General features: G+C 29.6%; 1 protein-coding gene across 5 annotated transcripts; it reads right to left on the reverse strand.

Moving 5' to 3' along the window:
* Positions 1 to 351: 351 nt before the first annotated feature.
* Positions 352 to 28000, reverse strand: LOC123294083. Of its 5 annotated transcripts, XM_044875160.1 has the most exons (17): positions 27913 to 28000; positions 27516 to 27620; positions 25372 to 26128; positions 21679 to 23773; positions 20983 to 21070; positions 20214 to 20443; positions 18931 to 19035; positions 14964 to 15363; positions 13832 to 14287; positions 13393 to 13728; positions 13032 to 13307; positions 10495 to 10625; positions 10071 to 10452; positions 3424 to 3696; positions 2830 to 3175; positions 1538 to 1754; positions 359 to 486 (listed from the first exon to the last, which is right to left on the reverse strand). In XM_044875160.1, the coding sequence occupies exons 2-17, from the start codon at positions 27612 to 27614 to the stop codon at positions 483 to 485; spliced, it is 6195 nt and encodes a 2064-aa protein (XP_044731095.1). In that variant the 5' UTR covers positions 27615 to 27620; positions 27913 to 28000; the 3' UTR covers positions 359 to 482. The 5 variants fall into 5 exon arrangements, with proteins under 5 accessions (XP_044731093.1, XP_044731095.1, XP_044731092.1 ...); XM_044875158.1 differs by having other exon boundaries at positions 352 to 486; positions 1525 to 1754; positions 10071 to 10625; XM_044875157.1 differs by having other exon boundaries at positions 10071 to 10625.

A 28000-nucleotide genomic window follows, 5' to 3' on the forward strand; every position in this document is an offset into this window, starting at 1 on the left:
AAAAAATTACATAAATGTATAATTGCACTGAAATATTAAACACAAGTTTTTTTATTCAGTAATGAAAATTACTAAGCTGATCGAATCAAGAAATCAGCATATTTATTGAAACAATAACTGATCAATTATTATTATTATAAATTATTTATTGATAATCATTTTAATTTCAGTAAAAAATATGTTCATCTGACTTAATTTTTTTTTTTTCATTTTAATATAAAATCATAATTAACTACTACAACAGAAGAAAAGCTTTTAATAAATGTTTCCACAGTTTTTTTCTCTATTTTCAATAAGGCAATCTGTTAATTAATATTAAAATAATTAAAATTGTTTTTAAAAACTAATTGCCATTGATTTTATTCGATATATTTTAAAATTTAATGAGGCGATAAATACGATTCAATATGAATGTTTTGTTTTCAATATAGACTTAACAGGAGAATGGGCGTTTGTAATTTTTAAAATTCGTTTTCCACGGTTTATCTGGAAAAAAAATTTTTATTTTTAGTTGATATTTTTCATTGCTAATAAATTAGTATAAGGATCAATGATGGAGCAAGTCTCAAGTCCTTGAAAATTCGACTGCAACGTAAAATAGCATATTTCCAATCTGTATATTTTATGAAGTAGAAGTATTCTCGCTTACCCCAATTTTCGATCTCTGTTTATTACACGCTCGAATTATTACACTTTCAGCATCTTCTTGGGCTCCCCTACAGGTTAGGCCATTTTAATGTATACACCTAAATATCTCGTTTTGTAGTTAATCATGTTCTGACATCAGATTGGAAAAGTCAATTTAGATCCTAAACGGTAAAAGATAGAATATAACACTATAAAATAGAAATTTGATTCTCATAAAAAGCTAACAATTTTTGTTTAAAACATTTTTTCGAAAAACGTTAGCCTTCAGAGGAAAACTCATTTAAAAATATGTCATTATTCCATTTAATCGAAAGAAAATATGCTTTAAGTTTATCGGTAATTGTAGGTCAAAGTCATGGACACAGGTGAATGTCCTCTATTGCCCTTGCCAAGTATTTTTCCGTAGTTAGTGTGTTTTCTTTCGATTAAATGCATTAATTGCATAATTTTAAGTTGCATTTCCTTCAAAATCTAACGTTTTTCGAAAAAAAAGTTTAAACAATAATTGTTAGTTTTTTTATGAGAATCAACTTTCTAATTTAAAGTGTTCTTCTATCCTTTACCATTTAGAATCTAAATTGGTTATAAAATAAACCCGAAGAACTAGGTCCAATCTGATGTCAGAGCATGATGCCCTCCATCAAACTCTGCAACTTTTGTTAAAGTTGTTTTTTAATTGATTAACTACAAAACGAACTACTAATTACGTGTATAGATTAAAATAGCCCACCCTGTATATCGATTAGTGGGGTAAAGAAATTTATACAAGAAATTATCTCGTTGAAATAAAAGTATAACAGACTCCGTAGTCCCAGATATATTCCAATAAAATTACACAATTGTTGCATTAGTAATAGTAATTAACTTTTTATTTACCTTAATTACCTACGTTTTATCATGATGTTCTGCATTACTATGTAATTCAACTCCAGACGATGGTGATAGAAAATCAATTGGTGCATTCGGATCATTCACAGGTGCCGGTATAAAGAAATTATTACTTGGTGGTATCGTAGATGGGTTTAAAGAAGGTAGAGCTGATGTTGGATTAGTTGATTTTGCTGTGCCACCTGGATTAAAAACATCCACGTATGCTTTCTTTATACCTACAAAAATACATACATTATTAAATCCAAAAAACAGACAATATTGTCAACGGAAACCATTTTGTACCAGGCTAAAATAGTGAGAAAACTAATTTTTGCATCGTTAGTTAGGTTTTTAGAAATAAAATAAAAGGAATATTTTTATTTTTATTTGGGTCACTAAGTACAAAGTTTAAATAAAAAACTGAGAAAATTATCGCAATTATAAAAGACTAGGGGAATATGGCAAATCAAATTAAAATATAAAATGAAGTAGGCATCTTTTGTCTTTTCATTCAATGAATAAACCAACTATGTCTAACAAGTATGGTTTACATATTTTTATTCGTGGCGCTGAAATCTTAGCGTTAAAAATCCCAAGCTTGACTTTCCACTATTTACGGTTGCCAGCTCAAGTTCCGGGAAGTCGGAAGGAAAATCGAAAAATCGAGAAATAGTGAAATTAACCTAATTATACCACCCAATTTTAATACTACTATACGATATTTTCGATGTTTTGTGTACTCAGTTTTAATATAATTAAAAATTTAAGTAAATATCCTTCAAGTAAATTAAAAAAAAGAGCTGCTCAGATTTTTCGAATTTACCTGAATATGAAACAAATAAACACTAAAAACATCTTTTTTTACTGAAATCTAGAGAATTTATGTTGATATCAGGAGTCGGGAGAGACTAAACGATTTTAGAAGTGGCAACTATGCCAGCACTCCAAATTTCTAACGAAAAAATCAGGATAAATCTCAGTTGTCTCTCATAAATACTTTCAAACGTGACATGTTATAAATTGAAAGTGTTTTTATTTTTAAAAACTTTTTATCGGTACAGAACATGATGAAAAGCCAGTATTTGCTAATAATATTAAAACATACAACGGAACACTAAATTTATGACACGTATTTGGTCAATTTTTACAATGAACCATTTTCCTGAAATTTACCTACTTACAATTACAAAGTAGGTAAAAATGTTCACAAAAATTGTTCACTGGGTAGGCGCTGGTATAACAAGTTTTCCATTATTATTTTTATAATTTTTAAAAATTCATATACTTAATTATCTGTTTCATTATGCTTACCTCGACCACGTTGCATTTTGAACATATTGGGTGCCGATGGTGGTTTAAATTGTGTATCATTCTCATCAACACCCACAGGTGGCAATGGTTGCTGTTGTTGAAGTTTCTGATTATTATTAATTGCATTATTATGTAATACTTGTGCTTGCTGCATTTGTTGCATTTGTAGTTGTTGTTGATTATTATTTGATTGTTGGTAACTATTTAATGATGGAGGTGGCATACCACCACCTGGTTTATTATGCAACAAATCTGTCATCTTTGGAGGTGGTTTTACTTCATTATTTGCTTCTTCACCATCTGCATCTAAATTCACCCATTTTTTCTTTTCTGGATCCCATACGATCTACAAAAGAAAATTATAACATTATGTTAGGTTAAGCTGTAAGTTATTTGACGTGAGTCATACTTTAGGGTTAGGGTTAAGGTGCTTTAGGATTTGAAGAGAAAGGTACCTTGAGGCCTGTTTAAGAACAGCAAAAATGTTTTACTCAGAGATTATTTTCTCTGTTTCTCTATTACAGGTTATCAGAGTAGAATGATTTTAATGTAGCATATTTCCAAAAATGAAGATATCAGCGAGATATTACTCACCGTTGGATTTTTATCATCCGGTAAAATCATTTGATTTTTCGGTCGCAATGATAATTTATTCCATATACCACCAAACCAACCAGACGATGAACTGTTCCCTTGTTTATTACTCAACGCAGAAGACGATGACTTGGCTGGTTTATTCTCCGCATTACTTTTACGTTGATTATTATCTTGATCATAATCATATTGTCTACTATTTCCTAGTGAATTTGGCATTGTAATTTGTGGTTGCTGCTGCATCGGAGATGATGTCTGTTGTTGATACTGATCCTAACATGAAACATAAAACAAACGAGAGAAATATTATTCCAACAATCTGTTTTACATTAAAAAAATACTTAACTTTTAATTACTTTTTTGATTTGTTAATTTATTTGAGAGTGCGCACTGACGATTTTTAATTTTTTTCATAAATATTGTTAAACACAAAATTTTTTCCCAGAAAATATACAAATATATATGAACACAAACTTTATTTTTCATATAGGTGTAAACACAATGCAAGCAAAATTTTAAGCACCGCCACCAGGCCAGTTGTGGTTGACAGTCATGAAATTTACAAATGGCTATGAGGAAACAATTTCTTTATGAGTAATGATTTTTAGACATTCCATCTTAAACCTTTTTACACAAGAGGCAATGGCCCTACCTTAAAAATATTTCAAAAGAAAATAATTTCCTATATCAGACATTCCCAAAAGCTCTTTTGCTCTGTAGAGATCTTTACCTGCCTATTAGTGAATTCTCTTTTCACAAAAAATTTGTATTTTTTAATACAGTGGAACCTCCGTAACTCGAACCTCAAGGAAAATGCAAAAAAATTTCGAGTTAATAAGTTTTTGACTTAAAAAGTAGTTCGAGATACAGAGGATTTAATTGCTAAAATTTCGACTTAGAAAGGCGCGAATGTATTTTAAAACTACGAATTCATTAAATTTTACTAATTACGACTTTCGGTATCTGCTTTTTGAAATCACATAGTATAAATAAGTACTATCAATATCTCGAACGAAAATAATATTTTGTTTGAATTACAAAGACTAAATAATTCTAGATACCGCGTATTTAGGGGATTAGTGGAAGGGAATGGCATTTTTTTCGACTTACTGAGGACTTAACGAGTTATTGAAGTTCCTTACTAAAATTAAACGAATTTCATTATCATTTAATAAAATTTATGTTCACATTTAGAAAAACTTTTTTAATAAATAAATGAAGAAAGCATTTGATTTTTTTTTTTACAAAACTATTTATTTTAGATTTAGATATATACCTCCAGAGAAAAAGAAAACATCACAGAATAAATGAAATAATAATTAATAATACTAATATCTAATAATCTTTTAATACTAACAATAATATAAATTTTTATGTGCAGTTCATATCTACAGAGTGTATCACAAAAAGGATGCCATACTAAAATCGATTAATGAACGAATTTATTAAGCTGCAATGTCTAATCATGTTTTTTTAGATCAGTTAGTTTATTCTTAAATGAGCTTTCAAATACAAAATAATAATCGGAGACATGATCTAGGTTCGTTATAATTTAAATTTTTAATAATTTTGAGTAATATGAACATGGTCCCTAAAATATTTAATTTTCAAAGTATAACTCATAAAAATTTCGAGAGAATTAAGATATTGAAAGGAGAAAGGAAAAACTTGTTTTTCTAATATCCCAAATAAAGCAGCTAAGAGCAAACTGTTTAATTTATTAAAAAAAAAAAGAAGCATTTTCGGATCAATGTTTGTAAGAATTTTTATCCTTACTTTGAAAACCACTCATTATTTACTCTCTAAGTATGATACGGCCTTGTTTGTGATATTCTGTATAATTAATTAATGATTGTATTTTAAAAATTTTGAATCCTTTTTAAAAATGGTATAACAATACATATTAACAATTAGTAACAATTTCAAATGAAATAAAAACAATATTTATTGTAATCATAGATCACAATATGATTTGTAATTTAAATTAATCGACTTGTAACTACTTTTTAGTATCACATAGGATTTTTTAAGAAATAAAAATACTTAGCAGTTTTACAACACTGGCTACAGAGACCTGTATGTAGTCATTCAATAGAGAGAAACAATTTTCTTGTTTAAAATAACTATTCGTGATTTAAGTAAAGACTCAAATCGATATTGCCACTGCGCATAAATGCCGTGATAAATGTTTAGCAACCCTTTTTGCATCAATTGTTGAAAGTATTATATTTTTATAATAGAAGCAGAGAAATAATACATTTTAAAATAACCATTAAGAAATTCAAATACGTTACCCAGATATTCATCATCAAATTCCTATCATAACTGGGAAAAGCGCTGAAGATTTTCATATGTAACATCAGATTTTCATTAAGCAAGACTGGGCACCATATCAACTAAACTTAAGGGGTTATATCCAGTTAAAATTTTCAAAAATTCGATTTTTTTTTTGCATTTCCAAAATGTACATATATATAAGTATATTCTCCAAAAAGTTCAAGTTAATTTAAGAAATAAATATTCACGAAGTAAAACTCATTGAAAAAAATTTTTTAAACTGAATATAAACGTCTTTTGAAATTTTAAACGCGTTTTTCTCGAAACAGCGTTTTTAAAGTTGGTGAGCAAGATTTCTCCGAAACGGCTCGACCGATCGGTTTCGAATTTTTACACAATATTCTTAGATATTTTCCCCAGGTATTAATCGGAGGAATAAGATTGAAAATTATTTTATTAATTATTCTGAAAAGCGGGATTTTAAAATTAAAGGAATGTCCTATATGTATACGCTTTTTATATTTATGTAAAATAAATGGTCTTCCCAAAAATAACTGATGAAAAAACGTGTTTTTTGCGCTCGCATCTGGATATAACCCGTTAACATAGAAATAGACATAGACATACATTTTTTCGAGAACTTGGATGTCATAGACGATTTAAATTTGTAACATCCTTATTTCTATTTCTACGGTTGTTAAATCAAAATACGTTCAAATAGAGTAGAAATTTTTACCGAGAAGTATTCAAAATAAACTATATTATAAACTTGAGCAATTTTGTGGTGTCTGAAAAACTCTTTTTAAAGGAAACTTTCCAATGTGATACTAAAAATTAAATCGATTTCTAACAAAACTTTTTTTTTTTAATTTTCTAATAAAAATAGACTACATATCAAATTTATAATAATTTTCTACATCTATTTAGGCATTTTATATAAACAATTGACATTTTATGCGTGATATAAAAAAATCATATTTGTAATTATTAAATGCAAGAAAAACTTTAGAAAGCAAATCTTTTGCCAAATAAAACTTTTAAACTTCACTAAGTTTTCTTCGAATTATTATTTGATGAATGTTAGTTTAGAAAGTTAAACTTTCATTTTTCATGATTTTATAGATTCGACTACACTTTACAAAAAATAAATGCTTGTGGAAACAAAATCCAATTTTTTCGAATTAAGTCAAGGAGATGTAATTCACTTAATAGATTCTCAAAATTCTACAATACCTCGATTTCTGCGTCATATTTTAAACAGGCAAATTTTGGGGTTTTTCCTCTTATGCTTGCTAATTTTATCGAGATATAAAACGATATTTTGGTAAAAATATCAACTAGTACTAATCAATGGGTGCATCAATATCAAAAGTCCTTGGGGTTTCACTGCGTTGTCGATTAAAACATCTTCTCAAGTAAATATCTTCCTGATTATCATCCTCAATATCATCATTATATGCCACTAAATCATCATCGTTCTCATCAAAATAAGATACTGGTGCATCGATTGGATACGTTCCACCAAACACCAACGGTTTATAATAACCACCCGAATATCTGTTAGTATGACCAAATAAACTATTTTTAAAGCTCGATAACATGTTTGAGGATGTTCTTGATGTGACCGCACGTGACGAAGATGCCCATGCATCCACCGTATTCGATATAATATCGTGTTTTCGCTTATTACGCTCATATGTAGTTAATTTAAAAGTGGAAACATTTGCATCGTTTGAATCTAGCTCAAAATTTGAGATGGCTTTATATTTAACAATTGACTTTTTTGGTTGTAATTTTTTATTATTTAATTTGGTTGTTATTGTTTTACCATTTTTAATTGATATTGAACTTTTCATTAATTGATTATCTTTATAATATATTAATTGTGTATTATTCTGTTTTTTTAAATGTATTGTTGTGGCAGCATTCGTAGTTGGAGTTATTTTACATTTTTTATAAATATCATTTGTATTATTCACACAGTATTGTTGTCCAGATGATAATTGTTCATTATTTTGATTTTTTAATTTTGTATTCATTACATAACGTTTACGTAATGTATTATCAATAGCATTAAATTGCTGTTGTTTGTTAGACGATAATTGATAATGCATCATACTTACGTCATCCGTTTGTGTTGATTCTTTTGTTTCTGTGTTTGATGGTAATTCAGTTTGCTGCGTCCAAATGGATAAATTCATATATTATTTATTAATGATGAAAATTAAAGACTTTACAATGTTTAAAGATTTTCCCAAATCATGCCATTTTTTAAATCAACGATATTGGTAGCAGCGTGCAAGGAGTTCTTGCGCATTAGTGCCTAATAAGGCAGGCGATTAAGGGTTTTTCAATAAGGACTATACACCCGAATAAGATAAAATTGATTCATAAACTAAATGCACTTGATCATTTGAAATGTTCCGTTCTTTTCTAAAATAGTAGCCAAGATAAAGCCATGTAGAGAGCATTTTTTTAATACTCCTCCTTCTCGGAACCCTTACGTAAGTACATAATGGCCCCTTAAGTGCAGGACAATAAATTTAAAAAAAAGTTGGCCAATTATTTTAATTAATATCCAAAAACATTGCTTGAACTTTTAGAGAATAAAATAATATATATATTATTATAATTATTATCCCAAAGAATTGGGCAAATTTTTATCTTCAAAATATATTTTTTAAAACTAGAAAATACAAATGACAATAATACTAATTAAATAACTTTACGTTATTATTGTTGTAATTTTCTTCGCAACTGTTTTAACATTCATATTTTTTATTTGTTTATTAAAATATTTCAACAATGTATTCAATTTGAAAGTATACTGTTTTTTAATTTAATGATTAATATTTTTCCGCAATGAAAACGATAGGCGTGGGGATTGAGGACTTTGAATCACAATTGTTCTAAGAACACATTAAGTAAGAAAATAAGAATAGTTTTTTGGTAGAGAAAAATACCAAAGCATTAAAATATGGGTTATTTACAAGCATTAAGAAACAAAAGCAAGAATAGTACGGATCACCCTTATTCACACAGCAAAAATGGAGTAAACAAAGAGATATTTTTTTATGATATTTCAATACACACGGATTAAATTGAAGTTGGTGGTTAAGTATGCAGATGCATATAAATCCAAATCAATAGAAATAAGCTTGAGTTTCGAGCGTATTTTCGCGAAAACTAGAATCTATTTTATAGCAAAAAAACTTTATTTTTAGCGGTACGTGTACACTGTAGTTAGAGTGAATTCAGCTAGATTAATACACCACGTTTACACGTAATCAATAAAAAACATTATGAGATTTGTTCTAAAGCTAAATCTAGCAAACCTTCTAACTAGAGCTGTAAAAAGCTCTACGTAGAGTGCTCTAGATAAGTTTTAGTGTAAGCTCGGCATAACTGTAGCTTTAGTTTATATGTCTTAGAGTCAGCAGGCAAACGTGGCTTTTATATATAGCTAGATTAACCCGTATACTCAGTACAGTATACACGTACCTTAATATTAAGGTAGTATAGTAGTATCGAAAGTCACAGTTAACTGCTATTTTTTAACATTTATTCAAAATATCATAATTTCCTTAGTTAAGAAAAAAAATTAGAGATTTATATAACTTAAGAGATACGATTAATTAAAATTATGCAAAATTACATGGACTTTTATGAGTGTCTCTGTTTAATAACGCCGGAAACTGATGGTTTAAGAAAAATTGAAAAATTAAAAAACTCCAATTGATAGAACTATGTCTCAAAAGGTACGTTAATTTTAATTTATTATAAACTAGCTCTGAATTACCTGCTTCGATGGGTAACTTCAATTTTAAATACAAAGATTATTGTGTTACAACCTTCACTTCGTAAGCAGTCACTTACCCTCCTTTTGTTCAAAATTTCCTTTAACCTCTAAAATTATCTTAGTTTCTCTACTATATTATGCATATATTATACATAAAAACCTATCTTGGGAATCACTCTATCTATTAGAAAAAAAACCGCATCAAAATTCGTCGCGTAGTTTTAAAGATGCGGGAAGCGACTTTGCTTTATACTATGTATTGGTTTTTTATATCATTAGTTGTAAAAAAACAATTCAAAAATGATTGTCGATTTGACTAAACTGTTTTACGTCTCGATACTGCTCTAATATCTTGTAAAGATATTATTATTGATTGATTATTGTATATCTAGTCTGTGTAAAATGATACCATGGAGAACCAAATGATTTTATATGAGGACACTCAATTTTAATCAACATAAACATAACCAATTTGATCAGTGTGTCTTGAAACCCCACCTTGCATTTTAGATAATATTTTCTAAATTTAAAAAACTTAAACCCAAAACGAATTTAAAAAAAATTAACTCACCTGAATATTATCTAAATAATTATTGTCTTGTAATTGTTGATGTTGTTGATTTGAATCGTGTTCAGTTATATTCCGATCTGTACTCCATTGTTGTTGATCCCAATATTGATTTTGTTGGTACTCATTACCAAATCTTCGATCGTCTTGTTGTGTTGTATGATAACTAATTGTTTGTTGTTGTTGTTTATTATTGATGTCTGATTGTTGTTGTTGTTGTTGTTGTTGTTGAGATTGATATTGATTATCAGACCATGTTGTGGATGATAATGTGTTGTTGTCTGGTTGATTCTGTTGAGGTAAAAAGTTATCGGTTTGATAAAATTGTTGTGTTTGATCAATATTATGTTGTTGTTGTTGTTGTGTATGTTGTTGTTGTTGTTGTTGATTGTTCCAATTAACAGATGATTGATCATACGTTTGATTCAGTTGTTGATGCTGTTGTTGTACAGCTGCAACGTCATCATGATGATCCGTTGGTGGAGTTAAACTTTGTGTAATGTCTAATTCTGATGATGCTAAATTACTCATTGATTGTCTTTCTTGTAATATACCCATCTAAAATGAAATTCACAATTTTACTTTAAGTCAAATCTCAATAATTCAAATCACACGAGGACCTATTTATCTATTGAGAAATAATCGAAGTTCGAAATATCAAGATATGAATTTACATACATGAGAATAAGATCTGGGCAGTTAGAATTTAAATTTTCCTAAAGAATATTCAATTCTATTAGTGAAATTCGACTTTAAATCGACAAAATAATTCCGATACTTAATGGTTAAAAAATCAGCACATGTAATCTTAATATATAAAACAAGTGAAAACAAACAATTGACTGAGTTAATTGTTGAAATACCATGTATAGACAGTGTTGATGCGCAATCGTTTGTTTTTTTGACGTCACGTAAATAACAAAAGATATTCACTTTTAAATAGACACACACACAACTGATATTCCTATATTAATACATACTATAAAATTTGCACCTAATTAACGCCCTCGTGGGTAAACAGTGATGTTTACAAAAAAATTCTTCAACCAAAGTTTTTTATTTTTTATAAGGAACATTTTTTACATTTAAACTTTTGTTCTATCTCTAACGGTTAACAAGATGGGTCCTACGGACCCAAGATCCAATTGACCTATGATGCTCATTTACGAACTTGACCTCACTTTTTACGTCCTGAGTACGCTGTAAAAATTTCAGCTCGATATATTTTTTCGTTTTTGAGTTATCGTGTCCACAGACGGACGGACGGACGGACAACCGGAAATGGATTAATTAGGTGATTATATGAACACCTATACCAAAATTTTTTTCGTAGCGTCAATATTTTTAAGCGTTACAAACTTGGGACGAAACTTAATATACTATGTATATTTCATACATGGTATAACAAGGTCAGGTTAGTTGGACCATTCATGACTCAAGAATGGCTAGACCGATTTAAATGATTTCTGATTTGGTGGATTTGTTTCCACCACAAATAACAAAAAATAATTAGAATACAAACAAAAATAATAAATTAAAATAAAAAAAAACGACTAAATTGTTTGTTTCGTGCAAGCGTTATTAATAAATCTTGTTGTGTGAGTAAGATTACTATTGTTATGTAATAAAAAAAATATTGAACAAAAAACGCAACAACAACTGTCAAATCGATTTGTCTGCATCATTCCAGATCATTCGGTCAATCAGTCATCCTATCAGCATATAATCTATAAGTCGCGAAACGTTCCCAGGAAGCCGTAATGCAATTAGGTATCGAAATAATCAATTGTTCCGAAAATTGCGAATCAATCCATGAAAGAAGAACGAGAAATTGCACGCGAAAAGAGCAAAGTGAGGCAACCCGTGAAATGGCTATTTTAGAGATGAGTAATTGTCGAGCTTATCGCACAGATCAAAACGTTGTTATTCTGTATTCATTAAAATCGACAAAATTGACTTTGTAACAAGCGAAGATGAAGCCACTTACTATCCAACTGAATTTTTAAACTCATTGAATGTGCCTGAATTATCACCGCACAATTTACAACTGATGGTTGGCTCGGTAATCATGATGCTTCGAAATTTAAACCAACCTAAACTATGCAATTGAACGCGGTTGGCGATTTGAAAACCGATGATTAATGTGATTCACGTGACAATACTCAAAGGAACGAAAAGTTTTCAGGTTCAATTAAAATCTCACTTTGATTCATAACTGACAAACATTAGATGAACGCTTTAAATTATAAAGTTGTTCTTTATAAACATGCAAAAATTTTTTTGTAAATCGAATAGTTTAGCCAGTAGCCAGTAACAAAAATCTAGCTTTTTTTGTGCATTTGTTCATTCAATTTGAACAAAAATGGTCGTTATAGACAAACAAACCATCTTTATTGGATTTATTGAATAATTTTTTCGAAGAGTGCCTAGATTCCGCAGAAACAATTATACGAAGTAACAATTTTGATACGAAAAACCACTTTCGGTAAAATATTTCAGTCCGTTTTTGCTTAAATCGTACGGTTTACGGAAAAATGTTTCGAACAAAATATGTTACTTTTTTTTATCAATAACAACTTTCTAATTTAAAGTGTTCATGTATCGATTACCAATTATGGAGTAGAATGAGTTTTTCATCGAGCTTGAAAACCTAGGTCAAGTTTAATGTCTGCGTAAGACGTGCGCATACACACCCAACATTTTTCGCTTGAAGCATTTTTATGGATAAAAGTTATTGTATATTATCCTAATAAACCATTGAACTTAATAAATTTTTTGTTTTCATTGAATTACATATATAAAACCCTAAATCATGTTCAGCAAAACGGTAACGAGACATTCGTTGACTATTAGGCAGTATGAAGTTCGCCGGGTCAGCTATCATATGAATATATCACAGATCTCAACTTCGACCTCCTTTGTAAATTGAGAGATTATTTAAGTAAAAGACTTCCCAATACTTACATTGTAATCATTTAAAACTGATTTTAAACTGCTAATCCACGATGAATTTATAAAATTATCATCCGTACTCTCATTTGCATCTAACTGAAATTCAGCCATTGCTGTAGGATCTCGTGCACATAAACGTTCCGCTAGTACAAGAATTTGATTGGCAAATACAGCATCATATCGTGTTGGATTTTGGGATATAATGGTACCAATACGTTCTGTATATAGCAATGCACGCTCGAAAAATCCACGTTCAGCTAATCTTGTTGCGATTAAATATTTATAAGGCTGAAAAAGAAAATTTTAAATTAAAATTAATTAAGCCAAAACGACGAAGAAACATTTTACTTCTAAATTTTCTGAACAAAATTACCTGGAATTCTGGAATTGTAAATGTTGTATCGCTTAAACTACACGCATATTCATATATTTCTGTCATAATGATTGCTTCATTTGTGGCAAATTCACGGAATTCTTTTTGATGTGATGATCCCAATAATACTAAACGTCCCGCTTTGTAATTAAATCGTCCAAAACCAGTTTGTGCCATTAAATAACAAAAATGTGCAGCATATAATGAACCCCTAGCTTGTAATGTATCACCCAATGTAGTAATCGCTTTACGATCTAATTCTGGTCGTTGTGATGTATTCGATAGAATCATTGCAAGATGTGGTCTCCAATCACCCCATTTCTCATCCAAAACACACTGTAAATATTATTACCATTAAATACTTAAAATTCAGCCGTTCTGAAATGATTGCCAAATCCTACGTCTGATCCTAGATCTATATCGTGAATATTTTACTCACCGTTACAGCAGCAGGTTGTCGACCAGATAATAATTGATATAAAGTTTGCAATGGATCATTTATTGTTAATCCATTAGCAAAACGCATCATAACATTTGCATAAGTTCGTTTATCTAATTTACTTGCCAAGAATAATGCATGGCCCCATAAACCATGTTTCATAGCCCATTCTAATGCCTCTTTTCCAGATCCATAAATAAGATATTCCCTAAATTTATTTGTTAGATATGTTTCATTGAAAGCGTTTCCTTTCGAATTGGTTCCGTTGGTTTGTTTAAATGTAGACGATGTTGGAGGATTGTCATCGGTGTCTGGAACAGCCACCGATGGTATTTCTTCGGGTAAACTACTAACTGATGATACTATTGATTCACGACGACTATTTGTTGATGCGTTTGAGTTTTGTCGTGAGGCATTTCTCATTAATAATTCTGCAATATCAGTGCCTACCACAACCTAAAAATACAAAACTGTTATGAAACTGCCTGAAATCGCACCGAGAAACAAACCATGCCTTCTTTGGGTTTTTTGGCTGCACCTCAAAAACTATTTGGGAGATATCTCTAATCCTCAAATGAATCCAATTCTTCTATTTTTTTAGTTTTATCGAAATTTTTTTCTCGATTTTTTGCAATTTTCTTAACGAATAGTTCTTAGGAAAAAATCGAACAAATGGCAAACATTTTTTTATTACAAAATTTGATAAAACTCGGCATATAGAGTAAATAATACAAAAATTGGATTGATTTGACGGTTGGTCGAACTATTGATAATACTAGAACTACTCACAAAGTTCTCAAATGGAATGGATTTTGTATGTTTTTGGGGTCTTTTTGATCTTATATGCTCCGAAAATGAAAATCACAAAAAAGTTAAATATCTTGATGTTTTAAAAAAATAACATTAAGATAATAATTAATGGAAACCCCGAAAAAAATAAAAATCGATTTCTGTTAAACATTTTTCAAATTTTTGTTGTTGATACTTTTATGCTATATTTAATCACCAAAAGACTACAGGGAAAATGCAGGGAGGAAATATTTTCTACTTCATAAAACTGATAGACTTGGAATTAGCAACGAGAAGTCTGTAGGGTATAAAAAAGGAATGATTTATTAAAGTAAATACTTACGCCATTTTGCCTTAATAACAAAATTAACAGTTCCCACATTAAAATATAAGATTCTTTATCATTAATATGTTGATTTGAAGTGAACGATTCAGCTTTTTTAATTTTATTCTCACAATATTCGATTAATGTTTTCTTATGTGTAACGCCTTTAATTAATGGTCCAGGAAAATCAGCTAATTCTTGTTGTTCTGGATCATTTGCTAATAATAACTCATGCAATTCCATTATTTCAACTAATGGCGATTGTCCATCCATTGGATAATGTGGTAAAACACGAACTAAATGACCAGATGATATGCTTGCTTTTACATGAGCTGTTGAGAATTTTGTTGGTGTTAATCGTTGCACTGATACAGATGAATCTTCTAAATTTAACGATGATTCTGTACGATCCAATGGTCTACAAAATTTTCATTATTTAATGGGAAATCATAAATGTTATTGCATTTAATTTTTTTAATACCCTGACGTAATTAATACTTTTTATTACCATTTTTAGAAATTATAGTAAGTTATTGATAAGCACCCTGTACAAACCTTATTTCTCCGTCTTGGAAAGTTTTTATGCCTGTCTAAGTATTTTTTAACCTCTGATTTGTAATCTAAAAACCTGTCACCGGACTTAGTGACCAATAAAACGTTTGATCGCCATCAGTTTTAATCGAATTCATCGAATAAAAAAAATTTGTACAGGGTTCTTAGATGTTATTGCTGCTTCCATAGTTTAATTGTTAAAGAGAGACTTTATTATTGAATAAGACTCTTTCAAAATACAACTTTACAGCTTTTATTTACCATATTCTCATGGTCATTTATAAATTAGACATTGAGCGTCGAAAAATTTAATGGAAAATTCAATTTTTCCCAGAAATAATGTAATTAATGTTGGGGATAAAAAAATTGTGTGTTAGCTTCGACGCACGACAGGAGTTTACTCCTTAAGTGTTGTATAGTGTAAGGTGTCCGTCAGGTTATTGTCAGTTTCAAACAATAGATGCTTTGTCTGTTATACGTACTATGAAGTATAATTTTTATATTGTAACCCTAAAAAAACCCGAAGACCTACGACGTACGTTGGTTGAGTAGCTATGTAGTTTCTTTGTATCGGTGGGTTATCTACACTGTGTGATGTGTCCTTTAAGTTATTGTCAGTTTCAAACAATAGAGGCTTTGTCTACAGTACACAAGTTGCGGAACAAAAACGTAACGAGGTCATTCGATCACTAGATTTTACTCCTCATATTTTTTTCAAACTGGGCGCTTTATATGAAAATCGAATTTTAAGGAGTAAACTCCAAACAATATTTATTATTATACGATAATTTTGAATATTTTAAAAGAGTCTTACAAATTTTTATCAGTTATTAATGATAAACTATTAATAATTAAATTTTCTTGAGTTTGTGCTTTATTAATAACGACTTGGATAGTTAAAATAATTATAGACCTGAATTATATCGTGTTTTATAATATTGATCAACAGAAATGAAGTTTCAAAAATTAAATATCTTTCAATATCGTTGTTGTGAAATAACCTTATTTTTTTCAAAATGATGTCAAATTCTTAAGTTAACCTAATTTAAGTATCAAAAATTTTTTTTTTATAAATATACAATTTTACAAATACACATCCAGGCGTACTTATGGCGATTTCAATCAAACATACGAACCAATAGATTCCAAATTGATAATATTTTCCAAGCACCATGATATCCATGAGCAAATTTCTATTAATAGCACAATAATTTTAAAAATATCCCAAATTTGATTTCCAACAAAAAAAATTCCTCGAAAATTCGTGTTTGCCTTTTACAACGAGATCCAAAAGTGCAATATCAATATGAAAATTGTTTTCTTAAATTGATTGAACTAGCACTTCCTAGTACGTGGTACACGATTTAGCGTAAATTTTTTTTATACTAAAAATTGCTTTGAATGTGAAAATAAATTTTTAAAATTACTGAACTAATATCAAACTAAATTAACTACTTCAAGCCCTTTCTACTTTAAGTATTCAGGGTGGACCATTTTAATAAATTATGGCTAATAGCTCGTTTTGTAGTAAATCAATCAAAAAATAACTCGAACAAAAGTTGCAGTTTGATGGGAGACATCATGTTCTGACATCAGATTGGACCTTGTTCTCTAGATTGTTTTAATAGTCAATTTAGATCGCAAAAGCTAAGAGATAGAATAACACTTTAAATGAGAAAGTTGATCCTCATATGACATATTTTTTTAAGTCGCATTTCTTCCGAAAGCTAATGATTTTCAAAAAAATGTTTTCAATAAAAATATTTTTATTGAATCTAGATACTCTTTATGGAGTTTATTATTTTTGACTAGCAAACCGGAGAACTAGGTTCAATCTGATGTCAGATCATGATGTTTCCTATCAAACTCTGAAACTTTTGTTTAGGCTATTTTTTGACTGGTTTACTACAAAACGAATTATTAGCCATGGTCCACCTTTTATGCCAAAGAAATTACTAACAAACTAAAAATTTGAATACAGTTTGATGCTAGGGACGATAAGTAATAATTCTCATCGATACCTAAGTCGTATATATATAAAAAAAGTTAAATACATAGAAAATCGCATGAAATTGTTCTAGTGGAGGGAAAATAAATAGAAATACCCTTCTTTTAGTAAAGGCTGAATCTCTTTTTGGATAAAAGTAAATATAGTTTATCGTCCCATTAATTCTTATTATGGGACAGGGGTAAAAATCGCCAATTTTTAAAACTCTTAAGTATTTATTATAACAAAGATTCGAAGGATCAAATACTTTGCGAATTTTCCGCGGTATAACTTCATTTCACTATAATATTTCGCTTCCTAAAAAGTGAAGTAGAAGACACAAAAACCATCACCTTGATTATTATTTAATATTATTATTCGTCGGAAGCTCACAAATGTAAAAAATGATAGATAAATTTTAACATGCGGCGATGATATCTTTTTATAAAATAAATTAATCGAATCTGTTGTATAAAAAAATAATCGGCACACATTAAAATTGACACTTTGTCATTTTTGACTCTGCCACACTTTTGTAATTTCTATATTTAAAATGATTAAGAGCTTTATTGTATAAATTTAAAGAATGGGGATTCTGAAAAGAAAATTTTTTCTTTTTTTTTTTTGATAAAAATGGAAAGATCATATTTATAACAAAACTGTTTTTATATTTTATTTTTTCATGATAATTTTAAAGTTACAGGCAGTTTTAAAAGAACTTTTCAAAAGAGAAACGAAAGCGCCCGACAAAAAAAATATTCGTAAAAGAATGTAGGGTGTAACGTCATAATGTTAATTAATAAATGTATACAGTGTAAACTATTGAATTGACATTATTACGTCACAACGATGTTTTACGAACATTCTTTTTGTCGGGCGTTTTCTTTTCTCTTTTGAAAAGTTCTTTTAAAACTGTCTGTAACTTTAAAATTATCATGAAAAAATAAAAACAGTTTTGTTATAAAACTTTCTTTCTTACGATCTTTCCATTTTTGAAAAAAAAAAGGTTCAAAATTCCAATTATTGCTAAAAATTATAAAAAAAAAAAAAAAAAAAAAAAAAAAAAAACTAAAAAATTTACATTTAGTAGAAAGGAAATTAAAGTTTTCCACCATTTATTTACAAAGCTGAAAATTAATAAAATAAATAATACATATTTTTACATACATTTAAAAGATTATTATTAAGCGAGATTTACAAATTTTGTTTCTCCTAGATTTGCTAAACAGGACAATAATCTTTAATTTTAATTATTTGAAATATGAATCATAATTAATAATAATCTTAAAATGTATGTATTATAAAAAACCAAAAACCAAAACAAATCAATAAAAACCAACACCAAAACAATCCAACATTAAAAACCCATGATATGTGTGTTAATAAGACAGAAAAATAGCATTGAATGTGTGTTATATATGAAATGTACGCTATTAGAGAGCTCACCTAGAATATTCTTGACTATAAGAATGAGTATGCGATTGTGAAAAATAACCACCCATATGGGATACTTCTGATGAACCACCTGAATAATATCTGTGACTTGTGCACCTAGATATAGTAGAACGGTACAAATAATGGAGACATGTGATTTTTTTATTAAGCAAATAATAATTTAACATGTTCGTAAAAGCATGAATTTTTTATGCGTCGAGGGTTCCGTACTTACTACATACACAAGGTTTAAAATATACTCATATTTTTCGATCAAAATATACAAGGTTTCCCGTGACTCGATGAACATAGTTTAAGGGCGTATTGTTTGAACAATTTTAAGTCGAAAGTACCTTATATACTTTTGTCCAAAACCTAATAGTTAAGGAGTTATGGGAACTATTGAATTTAACCAATAAAGTAACGAAGTTGTTGAGTTAAGTAGTTCATTGTTTTGTTAATTAAAAATTTTTGTTTTGCTAACACGAGACAGCGGAGGAGACATTTTGAACAAAAACTTTAATACACATTTGTGTTAGCAAAACAAAAGATTTTAATTAATAAAACAATAAACTACTTTACTTAACAATTTCGTTACTTTATTGGTTAAATTCAATAGTGCCTAAAACTCCTTAACTATTGCGTTTTGGACAAAAGTATATAAATCTACTTTCGACTTAAAATTATCTAAAGACTACGCTCTTAAACTATGCCCATCGAGTCACGGGACACCTTGTACATCCTTATATGCAAACACAAGCTTTATGAAATGAATTTTGATACTTTCTTTCAAAAAATTTACATTAAAAAAAAGTCAATTTATTCTTAAGTATTTTGTTTTTTTTAAGTGCGAAAAAAACCCTACAAATATCGCTCAAAAAAGAAGGTTATGTTCATTTTTATAAATTCCTGATTTCGATTAAAACGTTTGGGTAAGAAAATCCGTCAATGAAGATCAAATTTACGTAGAAACAAGTCTTGACATAACAAGTCTTTGAAAATAAAATCGCCACTTACGAGATACTTGTTTGAAAAAACTGAATGCTAAATCGAAAAACGCTATAACTTAATTTAATGTAGCTATCAAATAAATATATAAACAAAATTTCGGCATTTTTTTTGACATATTTTATGGTACGGAACCCTAAGGACCCAATGAAACAAAATGATAAAAAAAATTCACAACAAATACAAAATTCAAAAAACAATATACACACTCGTCATCATCTTCAGCACACATGTATAACAAAAGGTTAAAAAAAAAACAAAATTCATTTACAGCAGTCACCAATTACCTCTCTTTATGTAATTCATCGTTAGCTGAACTACGACCAGAATGTACGGATGCTTTATCTTCATGGCCGCGAAAACCTTCAATGGATGTTGGCCCAGCTCCCATTGCACCATAACTTTGTAAATATTTACGATACCATTCAGCATATGCTGCAGGGTTAGTTCGACGTAAATTTTCATAATATTGATAATGTTGTTGATAGTGGGCCGCATAATATGGATCATAAGCACCCTTAAAAAGAAATCCATTTTATAAGGATGAATTTTTGTTGATTTCGAGATATAATTATTCAAATAAATACTAACACGATACTCGAAATAAAATTGAATTTTACGTAAATTTATTTAAAAATATAATTTTAAAAAATACAACAGACCAACCATCGTCAGTAGCTAAATTTATGCATATAACACATTACAAACATTCTTTAGAAAGTTAAAAATAAATATGTAAAATATTACCAACAATTATAGTAACACTTTCAAAAATAAATACAAAAAATTATCACAAAATCGAAAAAATAAATTTTTCAAGACCACCAAAGTTTTTGTAAATTATTTAGTGGCTAACCTAAAAATCTCTTTGTAAAGAATGTTTGTAATGTGTTATATGAATAAATTTAGCTACGGGCTATGGTTCCGTTGCAATCGAAATATCAATTAATATCTATATTAATATACAATTTTATTTCGAGTATCGTGGTATTTATTTCAATAACTAAATCCATTTTAGTTTCAAACCTCATTTTAAATTGAAAATTTGGAGATTACCTGATAATATGAATTATATGGATCACGGGTTTTTCGATGATCCAAACGTTCACGATAATTTGAATCACTACGGCTTGATGGACGTGAACTATGAAACAAAATAAAAAATTTAATTAAACCTAAGGGACCATTCATTAATTACGTCAAACATTAAGGGGAAGATTACTCTCCAAAGTCTACCGTACAATAAATTTTTTTAAATGATTGGAATCTTTTCTTAACGTAGTCAATAATTTATCGTTAACTTAATTAATCTTTTATTCTATTATTTAAATTATTGACTTATGGGTTTTCTGCTTCAATAATAATTAACTTTAAAAAGGTTAATCATTTCAAGTTCCTAAAGTGATGCAAACCATTTTTATAGGGACTCTAAGTATGAAATGTCGGGATCTGTGGGAATAGGGGATTTTGATTTAATTTAATTTGAGGTTGAAGCTAACAGTCTATTGGAAAAATTTATAAGCCTTGCTTCCTCACAATTGTGAAAGGGCACCATTCGTACCACCCAAGGGACATTACTAAATTATGTTTAACTTTTCATATAGCCTGGTGGTGTTTATAGTCTAAAACACAAATTATTACTAACAGGGAGGCACTTTGAATTTAAGTTCAGAATATTTACGAAAATTATAAAAGAAACACAATACCAAATGAATTAATTTATTTAAATTTTAAACTGTAATCAAGACTCACCTTCGACTCTCTCGACCATAATAATCATCTTCATACCGTCGATCATAATAAAAATCATCACGTCTTTGTTCTCTACCGTCATATTCACTACCACGTTCACGTCCACGATCACGCTTACTACGTTCCACACGATGTTCACGATCGCGATCAACACCATCACGATCCATTTCACGACGTAATGTACTAATCATACGATCATATTCAGGACCCCGACCACCTTCTCGTTCAATCACACGTTTTAAACTATTATAAATTCTATCATACTCATCACGATTTGGTCGATTATCTTTTAACCGTCTATCTTTACGTTCTTTATCACTAGAATAATCCGTATCTTCTTCATAAAATCGTGTATCACGATCACCGATACCAGTGCCACCTCCACGTCGTCGACGATCATTTTTTCTATCCCAATAACGTTCTGGTGATGATTCGCGTTCTCGGTAATATTTTTTATCCTTTTCATATCTAGGTGTTGGTGACTTATTTTTTCGTCTATCTACTGATGCTTCTCGAATTTCACGATCATCTTCAGAAGAATCAGTTCTTGTAGTAAGCCGATTTTGATCTTTTGCTGTATTATTATCAGTTGTATTTTCTCCATCGGTTTGCGACCGTAATGTGGTTTGTACATCAATACGATCATGATTTTGAGAACCATTTCGGACTGATGTATCACTAGACACTGGAACCGAATCCGATTGAGTGTCAGCCCCATCTACATTCGTTTCACGTACATCACTAGCTAAAACGTTTCGATTACGATTTAACGCGCTATCAGAGGATTGAGTCGTAGGTGGTGTATCAGCTCCAATGGTTTCGGACCGTTGTGCAGGACGATGTGGTATATTACCCTCAATATTTTGTAATTCAGCTTCTGTATCGTCATCATCAAATGTATTCGATCGAAAATAAGCATTTGTGGCATTTGTTAACCATCGTGCATTCGATTCCGGTGAACTTGATTCACCAGGAACCATACGATGTAATCCTGCTGGTAATTCATAGTTTCCTTCAGGTATTGAATTTGAATTTATACTCTGTGAATTCATAACATTTTCAGATTCACCGTCCACAACACGATCTAATCCTGTTAAAATTCTAGGTGTCGGATTTATCGATGACGAAGCAATTGATTCATTTTCAGTACGTCCAAGCACCATTCGTCTTAATCCTGGTGGCGGTTCTTCTGTATTCTGTTCAGAATCATTTTGTTGTATATCAGGGACATCGTTATCAGATAACTGTCCTGTTTCTAAATATTGGTTACGATCATTTTTCGGTGCTACTTCTAGATTTTCGACACCAGACGAAGATGACCATGGTTGATTATTTATTTTACGACTAGTATTATTTTGACATGTTAAATCGATTGGAATTTGATCAGGTCGTTCAACATTATCGGGAACTGTTTCTAAATTTGCAACTTGATTTACCTCCAACTGTGATTTTTTTTCAAGTAAATTAGGTTGCTGAATGAAATTTGATGAAAGAATGTTTTCTTGTGATGAACGCCCAGTATATAAATTTGATGCTACTCTTATCTTATAATTAGGTTTTCCTGATGATCGTTTATATGGATTTACGCTATCTTCAACGTTAGAAGGACCAGGCGGTGGAGTAGTTAATGGCGGCGATGAAATTTTTACTGGATTTAGTGGAGGTGTGACATTTTTAGCAATATGTGTCTCTGGTGTTACAATTTCCTTATTTTCAAAAAGATTTTGATGTTGTAATGTTAAATTATTAATCGCTTGTGTAACATCGGAAATTTGTGTTGGTTCAAAATTGCTATCAGTCCAAGGGCTCATTGAAGGTGGTTCTTGTTTAATTTCTTCTTGATTCGTATAAGTTTGTTCACAATCTTGACTTGAATTTGGTAAGCTAGGGCATTGGCTAATTGTTGAACTTCGTGATAATTTATTACTTTCAGATGTTGGGAGCATATCATCGGACGAATCTTGGGATAGTTGTGATTCAATTGACCATTGTGGAGTTAGAGTACTGTCATTTTGCTGCATACGACGGCCAGTGAATGTCGATGGTATTTGTTCCAGTGATACAACATTTTCTTTTGGCTCTTCCGTAGGTTTACCTTTGCAATAAAATTGATTTATATTGAATTTGAGTTCAGGCATAATTATTAAAATTAGTAATAAACTAAATACCACGTTTTTTGTAAAAAAAAAAGTGCTTGAAATTGATTGGGGAAATTGCTTTTCTTTTGTGAGATTTTGGGCAATATCTCAGAAACTGATCATCAAAATCACGTTATGCAGATACTTAGTTTTATCGAATTTGGAGATAAAAAATTTCTCCAGTTTTTGTAATTTTCTTTAGATGAACACTAGATTTCTAGAGTAATTTTGAACCAAAAAATACAATAAGTAGCCACATTAATATCCTATTAGAAATATGATTGAATATGTACATCCTAAATGTAAATACCCTTTAAAAAAAGAACACTAGATACCTTTCTATTCAATTATATAATATAATTAGCAATGGACCTACCATCCGAAATCTTATACATTTCGTTTAAGTTTTCGAATTCGTTTTGGATCGATGCTTCTATTCTTTGGAAGAAGTCTTAAATATTAAATTTAATAAATTCACTATCAGTTCTTGGTAATTCGAGCATCCGTAATAATATTATTATTATTTTTTTTTTATTTTAAACTCATTTACTTTGACACGCATCGTTAGTTTAGAAACTAGCAATGTTTTTTAATATGTATTTTGTTATAAGTTTTATATTGCATTAAAATATCGATTATGATTAATTTTATCTGTTGAGAGATTTTACATATATATGTATTATTTTACGCACAGATCCAACCTGTTGCTGGATGTTTGAATTTCTAATTTTTTTTATTTTATATCATTGTAATTATTTATTATCATAGTATATGAGATATTTTTGACATATTCTATGCAAAGAATATTTGTATTTTGAATAAAGATGATAATGATTGTTATTATTATTATCTATCTAGTCGTAAAATGAACAGGAATTTAGAGACAAAAAATGTTTGATTTCTTGATATTTTTCTAAGCATACCAAAAAAAACCGGAAAATCTGGTATCGGTAAAACAAAATAAATAAACCGCGATCTGGCTAAATCCATTCGAAAATCGAATTATATACAGTCAATAAGTCGATAGTGGAAAAGTTGGAAAACAGGACCGATTTTAAAGAAACTTTTTGTAACGTGTTATAGGACCGCAAGGAACATTCAGCCAACTTAACTGCGATGGGCATATGTGGCCCAAAATTTTGTTGATGTCGGATTAGACGAATTCTGTCACCCAAAAATTGTGCCATTTTTGACCTGAAATTCGACTTTTTGGCATAGAAACGGCAACAAGTATTATCGTCCAAACTGTGCTCCAGTGGGTATTTTTGGTGGCTGAATGTGAATTCGATGTCAGATTACACGGATTTTGTCACGTGTTAGAAAATCGTGCCATTTTTGACCAAGAATTTCACTTTTTCAGCCTTTTGAATTAGTATGGGTTGGCTTTTATTGTCTGTTAATGAAAAATAATAAACGTTTGTGTTTTATGTCAATATGTGATGAGCCGTGGGTTTTCTCTAAATATCAATTTTTAATCAAAACCTAAAGTTCTAATATAAATTTTTTGTTTCAAATATTATAGTATTTAATCTCTTATATAATTAGGTATAATTACCTTGATGTTTTCCAGCTAATGGACCCATTTGTTCAAATAAAACCGATGGCGATTGTTCATCGAGTTTTGTTTCATTTTTCATTTGCTGTTTACCAATTTCAGTCTTGTAACTATTACTCGTCGAACTCGAATTTGAATCTTCAACAGTCCAATTCCATGTATCATCTCCTTGATTAAAACTATCTTGTATGGTACTAAAATTTTGATTTACATTATTTTCATTAGTATTTCCACTATTATTTGTAGTAGACTCATCACCCCATCCCCAATCCCATGGATCACTTTCCGGATTATTTTGATTTGTTAAACTAGTTGGCTGCTGTTGCTGTTGCTGTGTATAATTACTTTGATTAAAGTCATGTTGAGACTGTTGTACAGAACTTGGTCGTGGGGGTTGAGTTTGTCCAACATTTTGATGATAACCGGCATTTTGATAGTATTGTTGATTTTGTGATTGTAATAACAATGGTGGTGTGGGTGTTTGATATGGATATTGATTTGCATTAGTACCTGGTGCAATTACATTATTATAGGCTGATTGTTGTTGATCAGTCGTTTGCCAATAATTACCACTGCCTCCACCGATATTTTGTTGTGACGTTTGATTCCAGTTATAGTTTTGCTCTTGATTATTAGTAGGAACCGTTTGACCTTGAGTTTGATTATACCAATTGTTTGGTGGATATTGTGGGGGTAGTGATTGAGGTTGCTGAAATGTTTGTGGATTTTTATAGTTTTGCTGCCATTGTTGTTGATACTGTAGGTAGCGAAAAAAAAAAAAAAAAAAAACACAATTAAAATTATGAATAATAAAAGCGTAAAGTTACTAATTTTAAGATATTTTTTAGCTATTATGAATTTTTGAATAAATATAATTTTCTTATTTTAAAAAGTTCAGTAAAAAATTTTAATTTGAACAATTCATTTAAAAAAAAATTGAAACAAACAGTTACTGCATTCATTTTGTAGCAGGTTAGTTTTTTAACTAAGTAAATTGAAAACCTCTCATTTGTATTTTAACAAATAAATAAGCAAATTATTTTAAGTCCCACATCGAAATAACGAGCCGAAATATACAATTACAATCGCGTGGTTGTAAGATTCATTGCTTATTCCAGTTACCGAAGCTAGATTATAACCGTCACAGCCGAATGCATGGCAGCATTTTGAATTATTTTAATTTCAAATTAAGTTCAATTCCGTCTTCCGGTAGGAAATAATAAAAAAAGAATGTTTAATTTTTTTAAATTTATTTTAAGTATAGTTGAGGAAGTAAGACTTTTGAGATCGGAATTTAATAGTTAACCTCCAATTTTTACAGAACCGGGCGCAAACATTTCATAATGAGGATGTAGAAAAGTTAGTTCAGTCAGAAAGTGTCGCCTTTAAAATTACTCACGTAAGCGCGCTTACAAGTTCGTAATAACAGGCAATCGTGCTGAAAACTCATGAAAAAAAAAAAACTGTATTTCATATTTTGAACTATTCTTAATCAAAAAGGGTCCTTTGGTATTTTTTCTTAAACATGTTCAATAAATGGCACGATATGAATTTTTCATATTGGGTTGAGGTAAAAATGGGTTTGATGAGGAGGACCTTCCTATTAATATTAATATTTCATATTTGGAGATAATTTTCCAGAAGTGCATAGCAACCATTTTTTCGGTATCGAAAGTAAAAGAGAATATTCCAATGTTTTGACCCATCCAAATGTAGATGCAAATTCACCCCCCTGAATGTAATCCTGCCGGCGCCCATGATAATACCTATACCTACTTTATTCCAAGATATTATTATTCAAACTTCTTTAAAATAAATATTTTCGTATGCATACAACTGAAAACTCTTGGAGAAGTGTCAAAATTTATCATAGAACTTCTGATAAAATTAAGACAACTGATATTTAATTAACAATCAAAATGTAATGTTTGCTGAGAAATCAAAAATACTTTCATATATTATTGCTGGTAACATTTATTTGAAATTCAAGCCAAAATATTTTAAAATATTTCTACGATAACATTTTTTTTAATACAATAAGAACCTTGGACCATTTTGTATGTTTCCTTTTGAGATAAAAAATTGACACTAAGCAAAATTACAATAAAAATAATTGAATTGAATAAAAAGTCATAATTAATTACCTGGGCAGGTTGATTTGTATTATATAGAGGAACTCCAGGTACACCAGCTGTTGTGTTTGACACTGGGGACGGTGTAGCTCTTTTTTTAATCCAAGACATTTTTATCTACAATAAATTTGATTTTTTTTAGAGAATACACTTAAGTATAATCCTTGAATGCATTTTATGATAATATAGGCACTACACGTAAACAAGGTCAAATCCAAAATTTATAAACACTTTTTAATTGAAATTTGTTAACTAATTGACATATGTTTTCTGACATATAACCATTACCAAAAAAAAATTTTATTTTAAAATGGCGTTCGATTTGCAAATTATATGGCTGAATACAATGAAAGATTTTGTGAATAGTCATAAATGAAAATTTTAACTTTTTTTTAGAATTGTGACTTACATTTTATTAAAAACATTTATGAAAAATTAAAAAATAAATAATTATATTTGACACTAATCATTCTTCGTTGATCACAGTAGGCAACTGC

This window comes from Chrysoperla carnea, chromosome 2 (genome assembly GCF_905475395.1).
Source record: "Chrysoperla carnea chromosome 2, inChrCarn1.1, whole genome shotgun sequence".
Classification (NCBI taxonomy): Eukaryota; Metazoa; Arthropoda; class Insecta; order Neuroptera; family Chrysopidae; genus Chrysoperla; species Chrysoperla carnea.